The sequence below is a fragment of the Acomys russatus genome, chromosome 2, assembly GCF_903995435.1.
Source record: "Acomys russatus chromosome 2, mAcoRus1.1, whole genome shotgun sequence".
In the NCBI taxonomy this organism is placed as follows: domain Eukaryota; kingdom Metazoa; phylum Chordata; class Mammalia; order Rodentia; family Muridae; genus Acomys; species Acomys russatus.
Genome location: NC_067138.1, coordinates 54,511,447 through 54,537,042, shown reverse-complemented (window position 1 = coordinate 54,537,042; position 25,596 = coordinate 54,511,447). Strand labels below are relative to the sequence as shown.

At 40.6% G+C, this 25,596-nt stretch overlaps 1 protein-coding gene and 1 pseudogene across 1 annotated transcript in view; one reads left to right on the top strand and one right to left on the bottom strand.

Moving 5' to 3' along the window:
- The window catches only part of Mdn1 (midasin AAA ATPase 1), a 127,424-nt gene that overhangs the window by 87,068 nt on the left and 14,760 nt on the right, over positions 1-25,596 (bottom strand). Inside the window, exons 11-24 of the mRNA XM_051161188.1 lie at positions 25,140-25,221; positions 22,184-22,279; positions 20,291-20,403; positions 19,020-19,168; positions 17,047-17,107; positions 12,007-12,218; positions 10,677-10,780; positions 9,450-9,594; positions 8,825-8,921; positions 7,145-7,258; positions 4,994-5,141; positions 4,509-4,619; positions 1,444-1,595; positions 297-475 (exon numbers count right to left, since the gene is read on the bottom strand). Of these exons, the coding sequence (XP_051017145.1) occupies positions 297-475; positions 1,444-1,595; positions 4,509-4,619; positions 4,994-5,141; positions 7,145-7,258; positions 8,825-8,921; positions 9,450-9,594; positions 10,677-10,780; positions 12,007-12,218; positions 17,047-17,107; positions 19,020-19,168; positions 20,291-20,403; positions 22,184-22,279; positions 25,140-25,221 (1,763 nt within the window). The remainder of the gene's footprint in view (positions 1-296; positions 476-1,443; positions 1,596-4,508; positions 4,620-4,993; positions 5,142-7,144; positions 7,259-8,824; positions 8,922-9,449; positions 9,595-10,676; positions 10,781-12,006; positions 12,219-17,046; positions 17,108-19,019; positions 19,169-20,290; positions 20,404-22,183; positions 22,280-25,139; positions 25,222-25,596) is intronic.
- Positions 12,789-13,729, top strand: LOC127205677 (cytochrome c, somatic-like; annotated as a pseudogene).

The following is a 25,596-nucleotide window of genomic DNA, read 5'->3' as shown; positions in this document are numbered from 1 at the left end:
GAGCCAGGGCTGAAAAGCAGCTACTGTTCCACCTGTGAAATCCTCTCCCTGACATCTAATTTTATTAAAGCACCACATTCTCACCATCTACTCCAATTCTCCCCTCTTTCCCCTAATCTCTGAATCTCTACACTTTGTCTTGTTCAAACTTGGCCCAACACAGGAATTCCAGTATCCTGGGAATTAGCCTTAACTATCTGCTACACAGCTCCTGTGCCTCCATTAGGAAGGATTATAAAAGAAATGGGTCTGAAATCATGGAAATCTCCATCTAAGCAAAGCAGTAACGACTCTACCTTCATTAAAGACCAGCTTCCCAGAGGTATCAGACGTGTAACAACCAATGTACTCCTGAATGTCTGTGTGCTCATGATTGTTGATTCGCACACAGTGGTTACCAGTAGCTGCAGCCAGCCACCGTATTAGACTTGTTTTACCAACTGATGTTTCTCCCTGAATCAGCACTGGATAGGTTCTGTAAAATATTAGCCAACAAAGCAATTATAAAGAGACAAGAAAGGGGGAGCTAGAAAGAACACTTTTAGATATCCATGCATTTGGAAGGCTCTATGACTTTGTTGCTGTTTGAAATGGGTTTCACTATATAGCCCTGGCAGGCCTAGAACTTGCTATGTAGACCAAGATGGCCTTGAACTCAGATCTGTTTGTCTCTGACTCATCCTGCTGGAATTAAAGGAATATACCACCATGCCTGGCTGAACAACTTGCCAATTACAATGAAAATCTGCAAAGTTACTTGAGACAACTTGAATTGAGTAAATCAGTTGAGAATCTGCAAAAGCTGAAGCTGGAGACAGGGTAGAATGAAAAGCTTGCAAACCACCACCAGCCTTGAAATGGGTCTACAGAACAAGTGTTCCTCAAAAAGTACTAAAGAGAGCGATTCCAAACACTCTGAGGAAAAAAACGTGGAATTAACTGTTAGTCACTCACCTAAAAGCAAGTATCATCAACAAAATAACAAAGCCATATTACTTCCAATTTTTATTTTTGGATTTTTTTTTTCTGCACGCATGTGTGTCTGTGGACATGTGCGTGTATGCAGAGGTCCAGAAGCAGTTGTGGATCCTGTGGAGCTAACCTCCAGTAATTACAAGGTATTGAGCACGGGCCAGTAGCTTACAACCTGGGTCCTTTCAAAGTATAGCGAGCTTGTTCAACCAGTTAACCAGCTCTCCAGACACACAAGCAGCTTTAAAGATGGTCAAGTAATCTGTATTTATGTCTTGCCTGCCAGTCACACAGCAGAAATACATAATTGCTGGAAATTAGCTCCAGGATCCAAAATTAGTTTTTAGAAAGCAGTGAATCAGGTAGCTGGTAAGTATCAGTAAAGTTCTGTCAAATTTTAGGAAAACAGGCTAAGTAACCATTATGCCTCTTACAGAAACTTCACAGAGCAGGAGTGAAACCCACACGTACCCTGCAGAGACCACTCGGACTATATCCCTCAGGTTCAGCTTAACAGAAGACGTCAGAACATATGTCTCATCTATTGTAGGCTCCTTGTCGCCAACTGAAATCCAGTAGCCTTCAACCTGGATAAGGCGGCCTCCTTTGGGTTCTGGAATAGGCTAAAACGACAAAAGACTGAGAAATGAGCATAGTCCTATGTCAGCTGGGCATTCTTTTAGAGGGGAGTAGAGTAGAAAATTAAGACCTTATCAAGAACACGGCTTTGCTCTGAGTGCTTCCAACAGAAAACCTGTGAGCTAAGTAGAAACACAAATTACTAAGGATGAGAACAAACTTTTTCATATTGGTTTTCAAATTAGATGAGAGTAGGAAGGTTTAGGGGGAAAAAATACAGAAATAAAAATAATTTTTCACATATTATATGTTTCAGCTCCCTCACCTAGCAGAACACCCAATTTGATATTTTCAAATAAAAAATATTGATCATTTTCCTCAAAGGTGGGCCAGTACTGTAGCGAGGGAAGAGGTTTTACATTACTAATTCTAGATCACCTGGAAGACACAAACTTACCCTCCAGAGAAAATGATCCTTTATGGGTACTCTGGCTCTTTAAATGTTAACTGACCTAAGTAGAGATACCCGAACGGAAAGTACCTCAATCAAGGCTATGGTGCATTCCCGGCCCCCCAAGGTTTCACTGTATAGCCTTGGCTATTTTGGACTTTGTAGACCAGGCTGGCCTTGAACTCACAGTGATCCATCTGCCTCTGCCTCCCAAGTGCTGGGATCAAAGGCACATGCCATCATGCCCAGCTTACATTTTCTTGTTTGATGATTTATGTGGGAGGACACAGCCTATTTTGAGTGGTGCTATTCATAGGCACGTGGTCCTGGATGGTTTAAGAAAGCAGACCGAGCAAGCCATGAAGAACAAGCCAGTAAGCAGCATTTCCCCATGGCCTGTCTGCTTCAGTTATAATGTATAAGCTGAAATAAACCTTTCCTCCCCAGAATGCTTTTGGCCATAATGTTTATCACAACAATCGAAACCCTAAACCAAGACAACAGGTAATATGAGCAATGGCACATCCACTCCAAGATGTTTGTAGGTTAAATTACACAACGCAGACCTCAACTGTTTTTAATTCTATTTTCATAGCTTCTAATAGTTAAGTATATATTATTTGTAAAATGCTGAAACCGAAATAACTTCAAGTCCCTTTCATCCTAATGAGCAAGCAATAAATAAACAACGTAGATTAAGGAAGTGTTTCAGTTTGTCTTTTTTGTTTTAGCCTGATGTTATTTTATAATTTCCTATCAAATCTAAATGGTTGTTGAACAGTATCCCTACTCTCTTTAAAGTCCTATGACGGTTTGAGTAAGAATGGCCCCTAAAGGCTGATGTTTGAATGTTTGGTCCCCAGTTAATGGCACTGTTCGGGAAGGATGATAAGATACATTCTTGTTAGAGGAGGTGTGTCACTGGGTGTGGGCTCTGAGGTTTCAACAGCCCATGACAAGCCGAGGTCTCTCTCCCTGACTACTGTCTGTGGATCAGGATATAAAGCTGTAAATTATTTCTCCAGCACCATGCCTGTCTGCTTTCCCGAGGACTAACTCCATAAAACTGTAACCAAGACCCCAAGTAAATGCTTTTCATTTTCAGAGCTGCTTTGGTCATGTGTCTTCACAGCAAGAGAGCAGTCAGTAAGAAAACCCTGGCTGATTGATTGGCAATCTAAAGAAATATATAAGATATAGGAATGCTAATAAAAAGGCTGGTTGGAGACATGACACACAAGCCTGACAACTGAGTCAACCCCCAGAACCTACGTGAAGAGCTAGATGTGGCGATGCTCATCCCCACAGAGATGAGACGATGAGAGGTGGAGGACGGAGAACCAGCCAGAAGCTCACAGGGAAGCCAGCCTGGAGCATTCAACACAGAAGCAGACAGAGAGCCAGCCTGACTCAGCTCAGGAGGACAGGGCCAAGTGCTGAAAGTTACCCCCTGAACTGTACATGTGCACTGTGTGGCTCTTGTGTGCCTGCACTCACACACAAAATTCATGAGCTAGCTTTTATTTTCAAGGAAAGCTGGGGATGGAAATATAGCTCGGGGTAAAGTACTGGCCTACCATAAATGAGATCCTAAGTTTGATCTCAGCAGTTCCCTGCTCCCAACCAGGAAAACCACACAATAATATCTTTGTGCAATGGCCTTACTTATACCAAAGACATATCAGAATTTACTTCAGTGAATCATCAAGCTCACACTAGAACTTAAACATATAGTAAATGGAATACATAAATTTATACATTGCTTGCAAAGGGCTATCTACAGATTTTAAATCTTGATTAAAATTAATTGAATTTTTCACTATCTAAGATATACACTGTTGGAACATGGTCTAAGAATGAAGTCATGTGAAAAGAATTCTGAGTGCTCGTGAAAGAATTAGAGTCTTGTGACCGTAGTTTCTTCAAAACATGGGACTTGTTCCTGGACTGCGTTTGCATGCTCCTCCCAGGTATAGCAGATTAGGAGTGAGCTTACTTCAGAGTACTCACTACAATTCAATGTTGTCATTGGCGTATGTGCCTCTATGGAAACATGTTTTTACACTGTGGCTTGCTCTTGTGATTGTACTCTTCACTCAGGTGACTCTTCTCAACCCCCAAAGTACAAATTGCCCAAGTAAGGTTAGCTAATGCATGAAAGTTCAGCCCGCCTCATTTTTAGGCTCCACTCTCCCAGGTGGCACTGCCACTGGAGTGGTAACAATACACACTTAGTCTTTTTAAAGTTTTGCAATAAGGAGCTGGAGATGGGTCAGGGATTAAGAGCATTGGCTTCACTTCCAGATTCAACTCTTAGCACCCACAGGGTGGCTGGGAACCACCATTAACTCCAGTTCTGAGATCCAGTGCCCTCTTCTTACCGCCACATACCAGGCACACGCTCTTATACATTGTATAAAAATAGGAGAGAAAAAAGTTTTCATCAAACAACTTATGATACTTCAGCCTTTCTTTTATATTACAAGTTGACTATCAAAGAACACACCTGTTTCAGCAGACTTTTGACATTGCCAGAGATAATGTGCTGACAGATGAGCTTCTGAACCAGCGGGTGAGACACCCGGTCAACCTGTGTCAGGAAACCCAGACAAAAGCCCTGGAGAGAAAACACAAACTGGCCTTACAACAGCCCAACTTAGGAATACAATTTAGCCTCCTGGGGTGCAGTATCCTAGATCAACGTTTTTTTGGATTTTTAAGACAGGGTTTCTCTGTGTGGCCCTGGCTGTCCTGGAACTACTTCTATAGATCAGATTGACTTGAAAGTCAGAGATCTGCCTGCCTTTGCTGGGATTAAGGGCAAGCAGAGCAAAACTGCCACCACCACCTGGCCCAGCCAACTTTTAAATGTTGTAGTAGCTCTCGTGTGGAGCGGCAAACCTTGACAGATGTGGCACTTGCACCCCTACTCTTCCCATTCCTGGTGAGCACATCTACCGAGCTCCTGTGTCAAACAGACAGTAGAAACACCTCATAAAGTGAGCGCTGGACACTGCCACATGGGTTGGAAGCTGCAAACCGTAGAGCTCTGCAGAGGGTCCGAAGGCTGTAGTGAGGTCTGTGGCCAGTTCCATCCACCAACTTTGTCCCAGACTCTTTCCGTAGAGCAGTGTAGAAGCTACAAAGAGGAGGAAGGTTGGGCAGTTTTATTAAACAGCAGTTTCTACATCTCTATTGAAACTCCAAAGGCTATTTTCTTTTCTTTTCTTGGTTGCCTTGCCTTTCCTGAAACTCACTCTGTAGACCAGACTGGCCTCAACCTCAGAGATCCACCTGCCTCTGCCTCCCGAGTGCTGGGATTAAAGGTGTGTGCCACCACTGCTCACCATCCAACGCTATTTCATAAAACAGAATGGTCAGGCTTACACACAAGATCCTGGAACATTCATCAAAACATCTGTACAAATCTATTTTTCACATAATCTGAAATTTATCTTTCAAACACCTTAAAGGTGCTATTTCATTAGCCAAAACAAACCAATAGAGATAAGTGAGAACTGTGTGTCTGGTAACCAAAGTAACAAGTAAGAACACATACGATACATATGCAATGTTCCAGAGTGGGCCTCTGCCTAAAGGGCAAATGAAGACTTGCACACAGGAAACAGGACTCTGTGAGATTTGAAAGAACACAGGTCTATCTATCCGCAACAAGGACAAACTTACAAAGCAAAGTACAGAGGCATGATGACCACTGGCATGCACTGCTACCATTGTCATCCACAACAAGACAGAACTGACACGAACTCCACGCTGCAGTCTTATGACTGGGGATCAAATGCACGCCCAAATGAAACCAAGCATGAATCAGAGAAAACCCCAGCTGCTGCCCAATGGATGTGAGGACAGCTGTTCCTTATGCTAACGTCTCCATGGCAGGCACATTTAATGTAACTCTAGGGCTTCTTTTGGGGGGTGGGGGGGGGGTGAACAGGGTGGTTTCGAGACAAGGTTTCTTTGTGTAGCCCAGGCTGACCTGGACTCACTTTGTAGACCTTGAACTCAGAGATCGCCTGCCTCTGCCTCCCTGAGTACTGGGATTATAGCCATATGCCACCACTCCTGGCAAGCTAGCACTTCTTTTGGTAATGTTTGTCTCACATGAATGTCTTTCTATCTTATTATTTATTCCAGCACCCCAGTTATTATTTGCAACTATAGAAGAAATTCTACAAGAACAATTGGGAGTTTCTTTTGTCTTTTTCTTTTTTTTGCAAGGGTCTCAGTAGCCCAGGCTGACTTTGAACTTTCCGCAATCCAGTAGCTTCAGCTTTTCCAAGTGTTAGAATTACAAGCATATGTCATCAAGACTGGCTCAGATATTTTTCTTATTTGTTGTATATTCCCAATACTAATTCACACACACGGACACATGTGTAAAATGTATAAAAGAAACAAGCATAGCAGCTAGGCGTGGTAGCCCCCAGGAGGCTGAGGCCAGCCAGAGCTAAAAAGCACCTGCTTAGCACATAGAAGGCCCTGGGTCTGATACCCTGCATCACACTAAAGGTTTGGGTCTGGGATGGAGAACAAGCTATAAAATAATAAGCCAATAGCTAATATTCCATTACAAACCTTTCCCATATTATACTCCCTCCAAGAGGAAAGTGATTTACTAAGAATTACATAATAGGTTCTAGGTTCCTGAGTCAAGATTACACACAGGCTATCTGCACAAAACACTAGGGTCTTTCTATATCGCCTACAATACATGAGTAAGAACCTCAAAGCACCAATCAATACCAGAGATCTACAACTTACAGGTGGAAATCCTTTAATCCTCAATCTAACTCAACTTACAGTAGAAAACTAATCCTGGCTTCCATCTAGCTACTATGCAAATCCTATGCAGGAAAGAGACACAGAAAGATAAATGGGCAATTTACTAGTCAGGAATTCAAATACTAAGCTGGGACTATATAGAAGTAATCAAGAGAACAGCATCTGTGTATCTTCATAGGTGGTAGTATAAGTCATTTCTTTAGGAAAACCTGAGGAAATTCATACAAGGTTTGAATTTTCAAGAAAATCCTTGTATGAGTTTTCTCCACATAAAGCAAATCATGAATGTGTGTGTGTGTCTACATGAAATCATGTAAGGACAAGCAAAACAGAACCTACTTTACAATCCCTTGCACAGTGCTCTTGCTCACACTCAGGCCTTTCAGATAGTCCACAATAAGGATGTGTAAGTCTTCTTTACTTTCCAATTCTTCTACATAAAGTTCTGTGAACCTGCAAGAAAATTATTAATTAAAATTATTATTCTGTTATAAGAAATTAGTATGTCCCACAGCATTCTCCAGGGCAGTGGTTCTCAAGCTGTGGCTCACGACTTCTTTGGGAATGGAAGAAACTTTTCACAGGGGCTGCCGAGGGGTATCAGAAAATACAGACGTTTACACGATGGTTCATAACAGCATCAAAGCCATCACAACATGAGGAACTGTATTAAAGGGTCGCAGCATCAGGAAGGTTGAAAACAACTGATCTAGAAAGAAAACCCATCTATCTGTTGTCTACAAGAAACACATCTTGGGGCTGGAGAGATGGCTCAGTGGTTAAGAGCACTGACTGCTCTTGCAGAGGACCCAGGTTCAATTCCTGGCAGCTCACAGCTGTGTAACTCCTATGCCAGGGTTCCAACAGCCCACACATATATGCAGGCAAAACACCAATGTACGTATAAAAAGAAATAAATTATTTCTAAAAAGAAACACATCTTAGTTTTAAAGACAGGCAGTTCCCTTGGTATAAAATGATGTACAAAAGTGTTCCAATCAAATGGGACCAGGAATCAAGCAGGCATCTCTAGTTTGATATCTGACTAAACTAAAACTAATCAAGGGAACACTGATATCACTATCCTATCATAAACATAGTACCAAACAATGGAGTGCTCAACTTCATTTTTAAAAAATTTACTTCTGGATTTAAAGATATAGGTAAACATGTGGATCCTTTTAAGTTCAAGGCCAACTTGGTCTACATAGCAAAGTGAGACTCTTACACAGTGAGAGTCTGTCACAAAAACAAAAACTCTACACCCACTCCCCCCACACCCCTCATGATAAAAACTAAAATGATGTAGAAAAAGAAAGTACATACTTTGATATAGTTTCTGAAAATTATATTTCTATTATATTTAATAATGGATATAGTAGATTGAATGGACTTTCTAAAAAACGACATTCGTGGTGTGTTCATATTGTGAGGACAAGCATGTCACTCTGCTTCTGAAGTGTCAGAAGGCAGCTTGCAGAGTTAGGTTCCTCCTTCTCACATGTAGTTTCTTGGGACTGAACTCAGGCCCTCACGCTTGGCAGCAAGTGCTTAACTCTCAAAGCCACCTTGCTGGCCCCTGACTGAGTTGAGTAACTGTTTCCAACTTGAAACAACAGACATATTACTAACACTAAATCTTATTCTTCAGTTACAGATATAAAATGCCAAAATTAAGCACTTAACAGTATGTATTATTTTCTATAAATGAAATTTCCCTAGCTAAAATTTCTTAGCTAAAAGATAAACTGTGTTCAACAAGACCTATTAAGTATCTTACTAACAACCAAAGAACTAGGTACACAGCATGGGATGAACTCGCAGGAGCAGGTAAGTAATAAATACAATAGAGAAGGAACCTCCACTGTCCTAAACCTTACATGCCTACAATCTACACAAAAGAGAAATAACAAACAAGGAAACTAATATTCCTCAAACAGGTACCAATACATTTCAACCACCAGTCGAAGTTTGGTTATGTTAATATTACCAATACAAAAAAGAAAAGAAAATTCTTACCTGTTTCTTATTCCTGGGGGGAGATTTCTTTTGCCCACATCAGTAGCTGGATTCATACATGCAAATAAACGAAAATCAGGGTGCCGAACTAGTGGCTCTGTTAAGAGAAAACAAGAAAATTTCAACAACTTTTAGCAATCAAGTGATTTGCCAGAGGATTCCAGGAAAAGACAATTTAAAGCCACAGCCCACGGTCCAGCTGGGTCACTGTTACCTGTTCCACCACCTATGCCTTTACTGAAGCCTCAATGGGATCACTTTTCAGACAAGAGAGTGTGCATGCACACGCACACACATGCACAGACAGACAGACTCACTCTCTCTCACAGTTTAACATCATGCTGCCATTCAAGTCTTTCCGATGTGTTTGTTCACTTTTAATTATCTGTTATTGTATTTACTTGGACAGTGTCTGCCTATCTACAACTTATATGCCTTAACAAATTGCCTTATTTTCTTTGCATTCTCCACAACATCTTATATTATTTTCAATATATTTCTCCAGGAATTTATTTCCTAAATAAGTCCCACTGGAAGACCCATACACTATGGCTAGCCAAACAATTTCGTCTTTAATTGACCAAGACTTAGTGCCAAGTTAAACCTCAAAGGGAATAAATGCTACCTGTGTCTCCTCGATCAAGCAAAACCAGGGAGCCAGAAGATCCTTCAAGTAACCCACTCAGACACTCCAGGGTCTCAGGAGCAGCCAGGTTAATCTCATCTAGTAAGATCCATTCTCCTTTCTTGATAGCCTGAGCTAAGGTACCCTGGAAGATTAACATATTAAGACTGTATTTCAAATAAAGGCACAGTTAGCAAGAAAAGTCTCACAAGTAAGGTTAAGAACAGAGGTAAGAGCACATTTTTCCCACTCATAAACGTATACTTTGAATGACAAATGACTGTACATAGTTGGCAGTGTTGGGCCAAGAAAATTCTGTAAATGTCCAAAATGACCAAGGAAATATCTGTAAGCCTACAAGATGATATAAACAAAAGTTATTTGGGCAGATGACCAAGTAAACACACAACAAATTCAGACGATAGAAAATACTCTATTAGCTACTGAAAGCACCCAAGCCTGAGGGTGTGCAGATGTGCGTGCATATGTGTATGCATGGTAGTGGGTGGTGGAACACCCATTGATTCCAGATCTGAGTTTCAGGCCAGCCAAGACTACACAGCTGTCAAAAACAAAGCACTAAAAAGCCATACCAAGAGCCAAGAATGTATACTGTTTATAATTCACAGCCTATAAGAGTATACCTAGCCAGGTGGTGGTGGTGCACGCCTTTAATTCCAGCACTCGGGAGGCAGAGGCAGGCAGATCACTGAGTTCGACGCCAGCCTGGTCTACAAAGTTAGTCTAGGACAGCCAAGGCTACACAGAGAAACTCTGTCTTGAAAAAACAAAACAAAACAAAGAGTGTATAGCTAAGACTATCAAAATGAATCTTTAATCAGCTATACATCACCAATGCTTAATTTAATCAAGATGGTACCTGCCCCCAGCAAACGGGAGATAACCATGGCCTGGAACCAAACTGGGCACTGACTGAATCACACCAAATCACAGCTAAATGCAGAGGCTCATAGAGACAACTAAGCTGGAGCTTGTACTTGGTCGTATCATACAAAGGTAAAGTAACAGAGTGCACTGTCCTCAAGTAAACATTCCCAGGGCTCATTAAAACTGAGGACCAGGAAGAGCACTGCTCATAGTCTTCTCTTTATATTATTTTTTCTTAAAGTATTTCCTGTCGTTAACAGCAGACACAACACAAAGCAATAAAAAATAATAACCCTCCATCAAACTAACATCCATTAACCTAAATAATAAATGATATACCTCCACAAATGCAAACAATAGGGCATTCTCAGTCATTTTCATTTGTTGCTCGGCATGGTTGAGTCTAAAGCCAAATGCTTCCCATTTCTCCTTTAGAAGCAGCCCTGGTAAAGAATAACGACAAGACTTTACCTTCAGAAGAGTCACGGTTCAATCTGAAATGTCCCCCAATAGCACATTTTTAATGCATGTTCTCTATCTAGAGGCACTTCTTTAAAAGATTTCTTTTTCTTATTTTTAAGTAAGTGTGTGTGTGTGTGTGTGTGTGTGTGTGTGTGCGCGCGCGCGCGCGCGCGCGTACCAGTATGGGTGCCTATGGGGACAAAAAGTGTTCAATTCCCTGAAGCTGGAATTTCAGATGGCTGTGAGCCAGCCGTCCTGAGTACTGAGAGCCACAGTCATGTCCTCTTTAAGAGCTGTGACTCTTAACTGCTGAGCATCTTTTAGAAGGCTATGGACCTTTCAGAAGGGGAGGACTCACTGGCAAGAAAACACGTCTCTTAGAACAGTCCTTTGAACATTACACTCCAGCCCTTAGTTACAGCTGCTTTCTAGAACTAACAAGATGCCTCGGTGAATAAAGGGCCTTGATGCTAAGCCTGACAACCTGGATTCAATCCCTGAAACCAACAGGTGGAACGAGAGAACCAATTCCCAGCTGTTCTCTGTGTTGAGGGTTACTCTGATGTGACCAACTATCTACTACTGCCACTGATGGGACTGCTCCTGCTTGCTGCCACACCGCCTCATGATGGATTGAAATCGATCTTAAATCACAAGCCAAAATAAATCTTCCTTCCTCCCTTAAGTTGCTGGTCATGTATTTTGGTTAAGTGGTGTGAAAGCACATTAACATGCTACATACAGGAACAGTACACTTTCAAACACAAAACCATAAAGCTGGGAAACACAAGAGAGTTAAGCACTAAGTTCATGCACCTACATAATGATGGCCATGTGACAGCTGCCACTAGCTCACATGTACATGCACTCTGTAATGCAGTTCCTCTTAGAAGAACTTTTCAAGTAGCTGATACTATTACCATTTCATAGGTGAGAAAGCGAAATGAAAATGACTAAGCTTCCAAAAGCTTATTATTTACGGTGGGAGACAGCTCTTTCTGAGGAAACATGCCACCCTGACCACTAGGCATGCTTGTACACCAGCACCATGTAGCCACCTTTCTGGAACCCTGTCTAAAGGCATGACAGCTGGAACAGTTCAAAACTAGTCACCTCTGCCTGAAGACCTATCAAGTTTCACTAATCTTTTTTACTTAATCATTTTCCATCGCTAAATGAACCCATCTTATGTATTTCATATTCTTACCAGGCTGGCTCCCCTTTCCTTCCTTGGTAATAGCTGACTTTTGTACGTGTTGCATTAATTTGAGGAGATCATGCCATCGTTTCTGCCTATAGCAGGTCTGAATGTGTCCCAAAAAGGTGAAGTTTTGTTTTCTTGAAAACGTCTGGACAAACAGTTCCTCAAATGTCTCTCGTAAGGGCAGCCAAATAAGCTTATGGTCCACTGGCTTGAACCTGGGGTGGGGGGTGGGGGGGAATAAATGTGATTTATAAACTCTTGAAGCAGAAACTAGGAAACACAATGAAAACCAATCAAAATCAGAAATACAATTAACATCACGGAGAATCTTAAGTTTTCAGTTGTGATCTACTTTCACACTTCAAATGTTGTCAATTTATAATGAAGATTAAGCATTTTAGATTAAAAAAGCACTAAAAAAAAGTTTGTAATTTCTAAATGGACCACAAAAGATATGTCATTTATTTTACTATCAATCACATTTAAATAAGCACGTGTGGAACTTGGTATGGAGAGCAGATACAAGTCCTGGTGGCCCAGGGACAAGCGCTGTTCTCAGCTTTGATCAGAGAAGCATTCTGCTGAGAATGGTAGATAAAGGGAAATTCAAACTCTTCACTAACACATTTTTTAAACTTTATTTATTCAGTCAAAATATATGTAGCATATTTCATTTGTTAAGTAGTGAATCAACAACACCCACAAGGTCCTAGGTAGCTTATAACCTGATCAGTGAGATAACACAGAAAACATTTCTATAAACCACCAGACAGTGTTTTGGTACTATGGATTATATTAACTACAGTAAGGAGTAAGCAATAGAGGTATTGGCAACATATACAGCAGCGATAAATGCTCTCCTGAAAGGGGGACATTTGAAAGAGCCTTAAACAAGAAGTGACTAAGCAGGTGTCTGTGAGAGGAAGATGATAGCACTCAAGGATAACGTATAATTAACACAGTCTGAGCCCAATGTCTGAAACACAGTTAAGTTCACACAGCTCCACCAACAAGGAAAGCAGACAAAATCTTCAAGGGGTGCCAGAGTTCACTATGAATGCTACGATACCAAAAATACACCTTCTGATGTGTTCTAAATGTTCTGAGAAGATAGCGAAGATTTGAGGAAGACAGTGATGGGATCTGCTAAGTGCCTAAGGCAGCTGTTCTCAACCTGTGGGTCACATATCAATGTTTACATCACAGTTCACAATAGTAATTACAATTCAGAATAGTAACAAGATCACAGGTATGAAGTAACAACGAGATAACTTTCTGGTTGAGGGTCACCAGGACATGAGGGACTCTATTACCGGGTAGCAGTGTTAAGAAGGTTGAGAACCAAGACAGCAGAATGTCAGTCTTCAGGTTTTAACATTTGTGCTGTCTACCAGCCCAGAATGAATTTAAAAAATAGGGGATGTTGAGAAAGGCAAGAGATTTTTGTTCAGAGGTGTGCCCAGTGCCACACTGTGGAACAAGGAGGCAAGCATAAGACTGGACCAAATCTCCATAGTCTTTTTGTGTGGAAGACAGGTCTGGCCTCTGGATTCTCCTACACAGATGCCAACAAGAACAAAGGTATCACTTGAGGAGAAGATACCATGATGGAGTATTTGGAGAATCCCAAAAGAACATCCCTGAAACAAAAATGATCTTCGCTGGAACTAAGAAGGGAGAGAGGGCAGACCTAATAGCTTATCTTTAAAAGGCCACCAATGAGTAATTCCACTGCCTTATTTATTACAAAACAAATGTCTCATGGCTTTTAATGCGTACCACAATTCATACCTCCAAATTCAGATCATGAATGGCTAACAATGCCTTTGTTGGACTATCCTGATTTAAGTGAGGCTGACTTGTAGTTTAAAAAAAGAAAGGTTGACAACCACTGCCCAAAAGAGACTAAGGTAATAGAAAAACACTTAAGAAGTCAGGAGAAGAAAAGTAACAAGACCAAAGCACTGGACCAGGTCAAAGAAACTAAATACACCATCTAAAGAACCACATGCCATCTAGAGAACAGCACTGGTCTATGTGCAGGACTGGTAAGAAAGCCAAGAAAGTAACACAGGTAAAAAGGACACAAAGGAGGGGCTTGGCCAAGAGAACTGCTACATGGAATCAGTCATTATAATTATTACTAACAAGAACTGGCTCTGTTACTGTCAGCTATAAAATTTATAAAAATCAGTTCAGTATTTCAAATGATACCAATTTCCCTAAAAGAAAAATAGGCTTACTCAGCCGAGCCTAGTGCCTGAAGCTCAGTTAAGGCAATGAAGACTTCCACTGATGGAGACAGGGAGACAGGGCACAGGTTAACTCAATGATACTTACTACCCAGGAGGCCTTACAATTATCAGCAAGCCCTCCAACCTCACAAACAAACAATAACTAGTCATGCACCTTTTTTTTAAAAAAAGATTTTATTTATTTATTGTGTATACAGTGTTTCGCCTGTATGTACACCTACACGCCAGAAGGGGGCACCAACTCTCAGTATAGATGTCTGTGAACCAGTATGTGGTTGCTGGGAATTAAACTCAGAACCTTTGGAAGAGCAGCCAGTGCTCTTAACCTCTGAGCCATCTCTCCAGCTCACATCTTTTTTTAAGTTTCTTTCTTTTTTTTTTTTTTTTAAGATTTATTTACTATGTATACAGTGCTCTGCTTGCATATACACCTACAGGCCAGAAGAGGGCATCAAATCACATTATAGATGGTTGTGAGCCACCATGTGGTTGCTGGGAACTGAACTCAGGACCTCTGGAGGAACAAGAAGTCAGTGCCCTTAACCTTTGAGCAATCTCTCTAGCCCCCTTCTTAAAAAGAAAAAAATATCCAATCAATGCAGCTGAAGAAGGAATGTGAAAACAGACCTACACGTGACTTTAAAGCAAAGTGTTTAACATGTCTTTTAGAAACAGTATCTTAGGAACAATTCCAGAAATTCCTGCCAGAGTCAAGAGTCCAGAACATCTGCCCCATCAAGAACAACCAGCTCCCTGTAATACACACTAGATCTACACTTAAGGCTATATCTTAAAATAGCTACAACAAAGGAAAAGGACTTTGCACAACGATACATGAAATTAACACAGAAAACAATCCATACTAACTTATGAAAGTAAACAGTGCAGAAAGAAATACTACTTCTTCATTTAGTGTTGGGCTGAGTGAGTCCAGCATCCATCGATCCCTTTTCAGTGTGTTTAAGAACAGCCTGTGCATGGCAAGAAAGTTCAGAGTTGCTCATTTTATTTATATTTAATTTTCGTCAGTCTGTTTTTTTTTTTTTTTTCATTTCTTCATTTTCAATTTCATCAAAGAGAAACTTTCTTTTTAACTTACTAGGCTCTTCCTCACACGTCCCTCAGGCCTCTTCCCAAGCCTTAGTGATAACCGGTCATGTGCTCTATACTGTACTGCTCAGTGCTAGCTATTTCCCTCCTGGGGGACTTCTTCACTCCATCTACACCACCTGTCCTTCTTTCAGGGAGTCTTTAAACTCTCGCATACCACCCTCTTGGAATTTAGTTTTCTCTCCTCACAAGTAATATAATGAGCTGTGTCTATGGTGCATGTGTTGCCTACCAGCAGCCCAATTTAAACAAGAAAAAATACGGTAAAAATTAAATGAGGGTGGAAAGGTATACACAGCTCTGTTATAGAGTGCTTGCCTAACATCAACAAAGCTCAGTTTGATTTTTGAGAATGGGGTTCGATGACATTTATCATTTAAAATTAATCAAAAAGCAAAGGTCTAGATAGGGTCTAATGGTAAGGTAGAAGCAGGAGAGCCCACTGTTTCAAGGCCAACGTAAGCTACATAGTGAAACTTTCTCAAAACTAACAAACGAAAACCTCACCAAAAACAAAACTAAACAAACATTAGCTGAAAACAAACTGGACTCAAAGAGGAAAGGAAAGGAAAAATCAACAACAACAACCACAAAATAAAAACAAAGAAAAAAAATCTCAGATTGGAATGGATGGAAAGTAGTTAAGACAATGTGGCTATATGGGAGGAGTTAGAAGGTCATCATACAAAGTATACTGTATGAAATTCTCTAAGAATAAAAATATTGTCTGGGGAAAAAAGCATCCAAAGAGCCCTGTGGTAATATATACAAAGAAAGACAACCAAAAAGCAATCTCAGTATGAATAACGACTAAAGCTTAAAGCTCTTCATTTTAAAGTGCCTTTACCTGTATTGTAAACTACTTAGGCCTATAAAATCGTATACTTTTCTGTAGTTTTTGTTATATTTTAATATATTCAACTTGACTTATAAAACATGAAACTAATTATGCATCCTAGGAAGAGGATATTACTGTATCTCACCAGCTATTACCAAATTTTGATTACTTTTGGCCTTCTCACTTTACGCACAATGCTCCTTAAACAAGGAAGTCACATATGGATCTATATTAAAAGACCTGATTTTCATACCATTTTCTGTATATTACAGAAAATAAGGCAAGTTCCTATCTATAAAAAAATGTTAACATTTCCCTTTCGTATCTAAGAGTAGTACATAAACAAAGAAAAAGGTTATCTTCTATTCACCAAGCTGGAGCCTAAATAAAATTGTAGTTTAAGATGCACTGGCTCAAATTCTTTATTGCATCAGGGTATAGTCAGCCTTTCATATGCTTAACATATTGCTGTACTTACCTTGTACGTGCAAATACTAGAGGGTTAAAACCCCAGAACAACAAGCAAGAAGACAAAACAGTACCACACTGCTAACGACAGCTGGATAACACTACCAGCACTTAGAAGGACTCAGGCCATGCTCAGTGATGTAAGACTGTGTCATCTGTGTTAAGCATACTCGTTCTTACTTATTTACTTATTTAATGTCTATGAGTGCTCTGTCCGCATATACACAAGAGGGCATCAGATCATCTTGCACATGGTTGTGAGGCACCATGTGTTTGCTGGGAACTGAACTTAAGACCTCTGGAAGAGCAGCCAGTGCTCTTGAACTGAACCATCTCTCCAGGGCCACAACATAGTATCTGAACCACACTTACCCTCCAAGCAAGTCTGCAGTGTCACTTTGTTGATTCATATTGACAACTCTCAAATGGTGACCTTTAAGAAACAAAGGAAGAAATTATTTCAAGCATTTAAAGGAGCCAGGCTGTGTGATGGTGCCTATCTTCAATCCCAGACAGACCCTTATTGAGTTCCAGGCCAGCCTGGTCTACAAAGTGAGTCACAGACTAGCCAAAAATACAGAATAGAACTTGTTTCAAAAAAAGCAGAAACAAAACTATAACTGGCATTTGGTATTTTGTGGGTTTTTCTTCCTTTCCCACCTTTTTACTTCTTCCCTTTCAACCTCCTAATACTAACAGGAGAGATCAAAGGATAGAGAGGAAAGGGGTGACTTTATCATTAGACGACTTCCTGTGACTGGGAGCATCAGGCTCCTTGGGGCAAGTTTGATCTTCGCCATCAGGATGTCTAACTTCTTTGCCTATGACTACATTACAAACTGTGACCAAAAACTAAAGAAACAAAAACAGGCCACCTTGCCTCTAGCATTTATCTACCCTCTGAAAAGTCCCTAGAATTCCAAACGTCACACACTCACAGAAACTATCTGCAGATGGCAAAACCACACCACAGCCAGAGCACAAGGCAAATTATAGTCAGCTGCTGCAAAGCAGCCCCACATGCCCACACCTGGGATTATAATGAAAACATATTCTGATAATATTTCTTTGTTTTTTAAAGAAACCAAAATTCTAAAATTCTCACTGCACAAAACAAAGCAAACCACCAGAAACAAGACATAAAAAAAGCTTAGTGGAAAACCACAATGCATTAGAAGGCATGGCAAAATTTCACATATGCATTTTTTTTAACCTTCTCAATCAATTACAAAACTTTTAGAATTTGGGAGGGTGGTAACAGGAAGGTGCGGGGGCGGTAGCAATCAGAATGTAATATGAATAAAGCATAATAAATTAAAAAAATTTTACATCTTAGAATTCTTCAACATTTAAAAATAGTAACCAACAAAAAGATCCTTCAGCGCATGCCTTTAATCCCGGCACTCCAGAGGTAGAGGTGGGCAGATCTCTGTGGGTTCAAGGCTATTCTGATCTATACAGAGTTCTGATCTATGCCCTGAGTTCCAGGACAGCTGGAGCTACATAGTGAGATCCTGTCTTGAAAACACAAGAAACAACAAACAAAAAGATCCTTCAATAAATTGATGCCTCTAAATTAGGAATAAATAAATATCCAGAGTATTTAATACCATTGGCCATTAAAAGAAGTAAGATAAAAGTTGTCGAATAGTTTTAATTAAGTACAAACATAATCAATTCTTGCCATCCACCTGAAATGTTATCCAAGAAGGCAGAGGCAGGATCACCAGGTTCATAAGGAGGAGGCCAACCTGAGCTACACCATAAGAAAGGCAAAGCATGGGCTGGAGAGATGGCTCAGTTGTTAAGAGCCCTGTTTGCTCTTCCAAAGGTCCTGAGTTCAATTCCCAGCAAGCACATGGTGGCTCACAACCACCTATACTGAGATCTGGTGCCCTCTTCTGGCATGCAAGCTCATATGCAGGCAGAACACTGTATAAATAATAAATAAATCTTAAGAAAGAAAGAAAAGCAATGTGTATGGCATATATATGCCAGAGTATAATTTCATTCATTTTGAAAATATATATGTATACATGCCTGTGTTTGTGTGTAGAGAGAGGCTATAAAAAAATTAGTGCCAATCTGTTAATAGTGGTTACTTCCAGGGAAACCAACTATACGTGGAATGAGGTTACTTCAAACTTTAATATCCTTAGGTTTACTATTTAGAAGAAAACAGCAACAAAACCAAAGTAAAAACACACAACCAGGCACGGTGATGCATGCAAATAAGCCGAGCACACAAGAGGCTAGGGCAAGAAGACCCCAAGCCTGAGGCCAGGCCTACACCACAAGTCAGGGACCATGTCCCCTCGCTTACCCACCCCCAGCCCCTCAGATACCTGTGGCACGAGCCAAGTGCTGGACAGTGGAGGTTTTACCAGTTCCTGTCTCTCCCACTAACAACACCGGTTCCCCTTGACTGACACACACTGCGAGCTGTTCAAGAAGAACAGAGGATGGGCGAGTTGCAGCAAAAGTGTACTTCTCCCTGGGAAAGGGAAAGGGATTTAGAAGCTAGCTGGGCCAGGCACGATGACTTCAGCAGAATGATGAGTTTTAGGGCAGCCCAGGCAATCTATTAATGACCCTACTTAAAATGTACTAACTAGGAATGTAGTTCAGTGGTATAGTACTTACCTATTTTGGGCAAGTCCCAGCAGGAAAATAAAAGAAGTAAAAGAGAAAAACAAACACCTAGGCTTCAAGCTTTTGTTAGTGTTGGATATAAAAAAAAAAAACAAAGAAAAATGAGAAAATAATCTAGAATAACCGTGTTCATATTATTTCATATTCTTAGAACACACAAACCACAACTTTACTACGCTCTACAAACACTCAACATCCATTCAGCTGCTAAGTGTCACCTATAACAAGGTAACACCTGTGGTTACAATGTTAGGTTCTGAACACCCAAAATATAAGACATAACCTGCATAGCATATTCTTGAACAAATCAATTCCTCATATAGATGAGGACTGGAGAAAGGCTCAGTGGGTAAAAGCATTTTCTGCCCATAACAAAAGCCCAACAACCAGAGTTTGACCCCTTGAAACCACGAAAAGGTGGAAAGAGAACTGACTGTCCAAGGTTGTCCTGAGACCTTCACATTGCACACCACGACATACACAACCACATACACATGTCATACAGATATGCAACATAAGAGATGTATTTTGGAAGTATTCAAATAATAATACATAATCATATTATGTTAAAGCAGTCTTCCTCCAAAATTGAGTCTTGAGATACAACACTGAAGATTTAATTAAACTAAAGCTCATGTTACATTGTGGTGAGCCTTCACTTCAGTGGCTAGTGTGATTGATTGTAACTAAAATACTATGATGTCAAAAACATATTTCCGATACACATTATTTAGAATTTTATATGATCCTAGTCACCAAGGAATTTACAACCTAGTACAGCCTGATACCTACTTGTGCTTTATTTCATAAAACTGCAGTAAGTCAGAACAAGGACCTCTACCAGTTCCAAGCTGCTGACAACTATCACATCTTGTCCGCAGAACCTATTTGGGAACGACTACTCCTCAACACACACCATGCAGGGAGGGCTGCGAGCCCAGGCAGCTCTGTGAACTCTACTCACTTCTGTACGCGGAGAGCTTCACTTTGTTTCCGCAAAAGCCGAACTCGACCTACTTGGACGTCTAGCTCATTAATGATAACTTCTGGTTTATAAAGTTTACAGAAAAATTCAGCCTGTGGGAGAGAAAGATTTGAATTAAGTTAAAAACCTGCCTGCTTTTACACATTTCTTTAGCCAAAGTATCCTAATGAACCCTTCTCATCAGTGCTCCACCATGGAAGCTGTGTCTACTTCCAAGACACCCAAGTTAGCGTTACATCAGGGGTTTCTTTGTTCTTATTTTCATTTACTTTCCAAGTTTCTTTTAAAAAGTTTAAACACTGAACACCCATCCAAGGAGTGTTCCAAAGACAGCTAGCGTTAACTGCCAACTGGGTAATTTAACATTACTCAGAAGACATAGTCTGGCCAAGCCTGTGAAGGACTCGCCTGATGATGTTAACCCTGTGGGAAGACCTCTTGCCTCTGGGTAGGTGCCCTGGACTGTATAAATGAAGGCAAGCTGAACACCAACATTAAAGCATTCCTTGCTCTGTTTCCTGACTGTAGATCAGTCTGACCAGCTACCTCAAGCTCCCATCTCTGCCATTTCCCTGCCATGGTCACCTGGAACTGACCAAAATAAACTGTGCTTTGCCAGGGGACTGTATGAGAGCAACAGGAAAGACAGTGTACCTGTATCCTTCACTCATCCAAGTAAGCCTAGATAAAGTGAACACACTGACTTCTAATGAGAGTTCAGAGAAAAAAATCTACTCATAACATAAAAAGTCAAGTGTTCTTCATGCTTTTGTAGGCTTTAACTTCTAACATAAGAGTAAAATTCCATAGTCTGTCTGAGAGAAAGAAAAGCTACAACAGAGGTACCTGGAAGTCCACAGGGTAGCCATTCATTTTTACCTTATCATTCAAAGAACTCACATTAAGGTTCAGGTTTGGGCCTAGAAAAAATGGGCAAGTGCTTAAAGGGAGCCCCTCCCCCCCAAGGTGTAGAAGAAACATTGCTCATTATAGCCCTTTGCCCACTCTGAGGAACACAGAAGTTAAGTTCTTTTCAGGAGGGCATGCTATAGTAAGGGTATGCTATAGCCCCACTACTTACTGCAAAAGCCTAGCAAACATCTTTACTGCTGCTATCACTGAAAGATATATCAAGTACGAACACCTTGATTAACCTAGACGTTTCTGCAGGCTTCCACAACACCAGTACCACTGCTCAAAGACTTTCCCTTTTAAAAACTACACATGTATCTCCCCTCTGTACACCAAATCCAGGACCTCATGAATGTTGGGTTATAATCTCAGGCCCTCAAAAACGCATACCTTGATTTAAAAAGTAAAAGGTACGATATCACCAATCACCAATCTTGGTGTTAAACCTAATGGGCCTGCTTAGTGCCATTCATTGGAACTATTCTTTTGATTTTTAATGAAAAACAGTAAGCTGAGAATGGTGGCACACACCTTTAATACCAGCGCTCTGGAGGCAGAGGCAGGCAGATCAAGTGTTCCAGGCTAGAAAGAGCTACACAATTAAGGCACTGCCTAAAAAATAATAATACCTAATAGTAAAACGTTAAGAAAGAAAATTTATACACTGAAGCACAGACAACAGTATCACTGAGACTGTTTGCACCCTGAAAAACACAGTCACCAAACACTAGAAACAAACAGGTCTACATGATATACAGACGACAGGAGGAAACTCACTTTAAGAATACAAAACACCAAGAGAATTACACTGGAACTTTCCATTCCCTGATAGGTAGCAATGGACAATTAGTATCTAAAGAGGAATTAACAGTACAAAAGCCACCTTTGGCAAGGAACAGAGATCATTCAGCAAAGCAGCCCAGCCTTCTTTCAACATGAACACAAAAGTAATGTACATACCTTTTTCTTAGAAATGTTCAGTTTGCTTCCAATAATTTCTGCCATTTTCAGTTTTTTTGTCTGCTCAGAAAGCATAGCAGTGAAACAGTCCAGAGCCTATTAAAACAACCAAGAGAAATGTCAACTGATTTTAAGAGTAACACAGTAGGCTAGAGAGGTGGCTCATTGATTAAGAGCACGTACTGCTCTAGAGGACCCAAATCAGGTCCCCAGCACTAATGCTGGACAGCTCACAATTGCTTGTAACTTCAGCACCAGAAGATCCAAAGCCATCTTTTGGCCTTTGTGGGCATCTGCACTCATCCATGAACAGGAGCAGGCAGGCACAGACAGACAGACAGACACACACACACACAAAAAAAAATCTTTTTAAAAAAGTAATCCACTATCAGAGTAAACTATCGATTTTCATTATGTTAAACGTCTTTCTCCCTGCTTCCTGACGGTGGGTGCAGTCAAGCAGCTCAACCTCCTGCCACCATGAGTTTCCCAACATGACGGAAGAAACCAATAGAAATACTTCTCTACTTTCAACACACATACTGTCTATTTACTAAGGAAGCACTTGTATAGAAATATTCACAGAAGCATTATTTCACAACTGCCAAAGATAAAAGCAGAAAGACTCATTAACAGCTTAATGAAAAAATATGAAGTCACATATATAAACAACTGAAATACTATTCTAAGAAAGAATAAATGGTACAAGGATTAAACATGAAAACACGCAGAGTGAAGCAGCTGGATTCAAAAGGCCACATACTGCATGATCCTACTTATGTCAAGTCTGGGATTGGCTAGATTAGCCCACTCCAGAACATTAAAGAATATAAAATAGAGTAAAAACTAAAGAGGGGACAGGGATTTATAGTGGGGTAGACATCAGTGATTAGTTTTTCATTGTTTTACTGGGAGGAGGTGGCTCAGCAGTTAAGACCACTTACTATTCTTGTAGAGAACCCAGCACCTAAACAGTGGCTCACTATCAACTAAAACTCCAAATCCAAGGGATCCAGTGCTCTTTTTTGACTTCTACTGGTACCAGGCATGCATGTGACAAAAGACACAGAGATACACACACACACACACACACACACACACACACACACAAATGCACACTCATAAAGTAAAAATAAATCTTCAAAATTATCTTTTTTGTTTTTTGGAGACGGGGTTTTTCTGTATAGCCTTGGCTATCCTGGACTCACTTTGTAGACCAGGATGGCCTTAAACTCACAGAGATCCACCTGCCTGTTGGGATTAAAGGCATGCCCCACCAGGCCCAGCAAACATTTAAACAAAACAAACCAACCTGACAGACTCTCACAATGTGGCAAAAAAAAAAAAAAAAGATAAATCCTGGGTTCAAGTGATCCTCTTGCCCGAACCTCACAAATTGGAACTAGCATTAAAAGGACACACACACACACACACACACACACACACACACACACACACACACACACACACACACACGTCCTGCACACACACCAAGTTACATATCCTTACAACACCTCCAATTTCAGACATGGGAATAAGGAGGTAGGAGAGTGACAAATTGAAGGCCAGGCTGGGCTACACAACAAAAAAATATATAAAGTAAAAATCGCAAGTAGGTTTGAACAATTTCTAGGTATACAAGAAGCCTATATTCCATTTCCAGCAGCATGTAAAACAGGTGTAGTGGCACATGCCTATAAGCCAAGCACCAGGGAGGTAGAGGCAAGACAGTCAGAAGATGCAAGTGATCCAGGGCTGCGTGGTGAATCATTTCAGGACTGTATGGGATACAAGCAATTAAACCTCTAGGTTTTCAGTTCACTGACCCATCTGGGGCCAGTGAAGTGGGCTCATAGGGTAAACTTAAGTTTGATCTCTGGAATCAAAGTTGTTCTCTGACTGCCATACGAATGTTATGTTACACACCCCACAAACACACTGACATAAAATTAAAAATAAAGTAGAAGAAATGTCCGGTTGTCCATCTCAATATTAATAATAATAAAAAGGGAAAAAAATAAATGTATCTATAAGAAAAGAGAAATGTTAGAGAATGAAAAAGAAATTTTATTGAAAAATGAAGGTTAAGAGTAAAAATAGCAGGGCTGGAAAGATGACTCAGAGTTTAAGAACACCATCTGTTCTTCCAAATATCCTGAGTTCAATTCCCAGCAACCACATGATGGCTTACAACCATCTATAATGAGATCTGGTGCCCTCTTCTGGCTGCAGGCACACTTGCAGGCAGAATACTGTATAAATAAAATCATTTTTTACATAAAGTATTAAAAAAATAAAAATAAAATTACTGCTAAGCAGTAGTGTTGCAAAGCTTAAAATCCCAACACCTGGGAGACAGAGGCAGGCATATCTCTGAGTCTGAGGCATCCTGGTTTACAGAAGGAATTCCAGGACAGCCAGGGCTACACAGAGAAAACCTGTCTTGAAAACTGAAAAAGAAAAGAGCTACACAGCATTTTAAGGTTCAGAAAGCTTAAAGTAGTATGTACTCCAAACGAGCTTGCTTTCTATTCCAAGTAACTTTAGCACATACATAAAGAGAATGCAAACCTAACTGGGCTGAGGTTCTCTTCAACCTCAGAAGGGAAACTACAACATCTTATAGTCAAAGTTAGTCAGTGTTTCAGGGCCTACTTTCCCCTAAGGAATTAGCTCTATTGCTAAAGACACAATTCTTACTCTCCCATATATTTCTCTAAACCAAAGATCAACAGATGAAGAGAAGGTGCAAAGGACACAAAAACCACAGCTCTAGAGCACTGTGACGTACCAGACACCCGCTTTAGTCAAGCTTCCACCTCACTTTTCGTCTTCTCTAGTACACCCGTTCATTGTAACGGAGGAGCTTGAAGGCAGCTCAGTTTTAAGTCACTAGGGGAAATAAACTGTAGCTAGAGAAGCTGGCAGCCACTGAAGACAGCCAACAGCATCTTACCTCCTGAAAAACATGCAGCGATGCTGATGGAGATGTACTGTCAAAGCCACGAGCAACTCTATTACACCAATTCAGTAGATCCCTTAAAAACAAAGACAAAAGCAGACCAGAGAGATGACCATTTTCTTTAGCACTCTTAACTCTAAGGTTATCTGATGACTGAAGTCTCCTATTTTTCTACCAATGTGAGGAAAAAGTACTAGAGGTTTAAATCCTTAACCATATCTGTTCCTCCCTGACCCATGCCAGACAAGGTAACACGAGAGGAAAAAGACTAAATACTACCAAGTGCAGGGGCCCACTCATTCCTAGTCCCCACTGAGAATGGAGACCTGAGGCACAGAACTCATTATACACAACTAATCTACAAAGACTTACTTAAGACCTGTTAAAAAAAGACCAGGTATGGTGGAACACACATTTAATCCCAACACCAGGGAGGCAGAGGTAGGCAGAT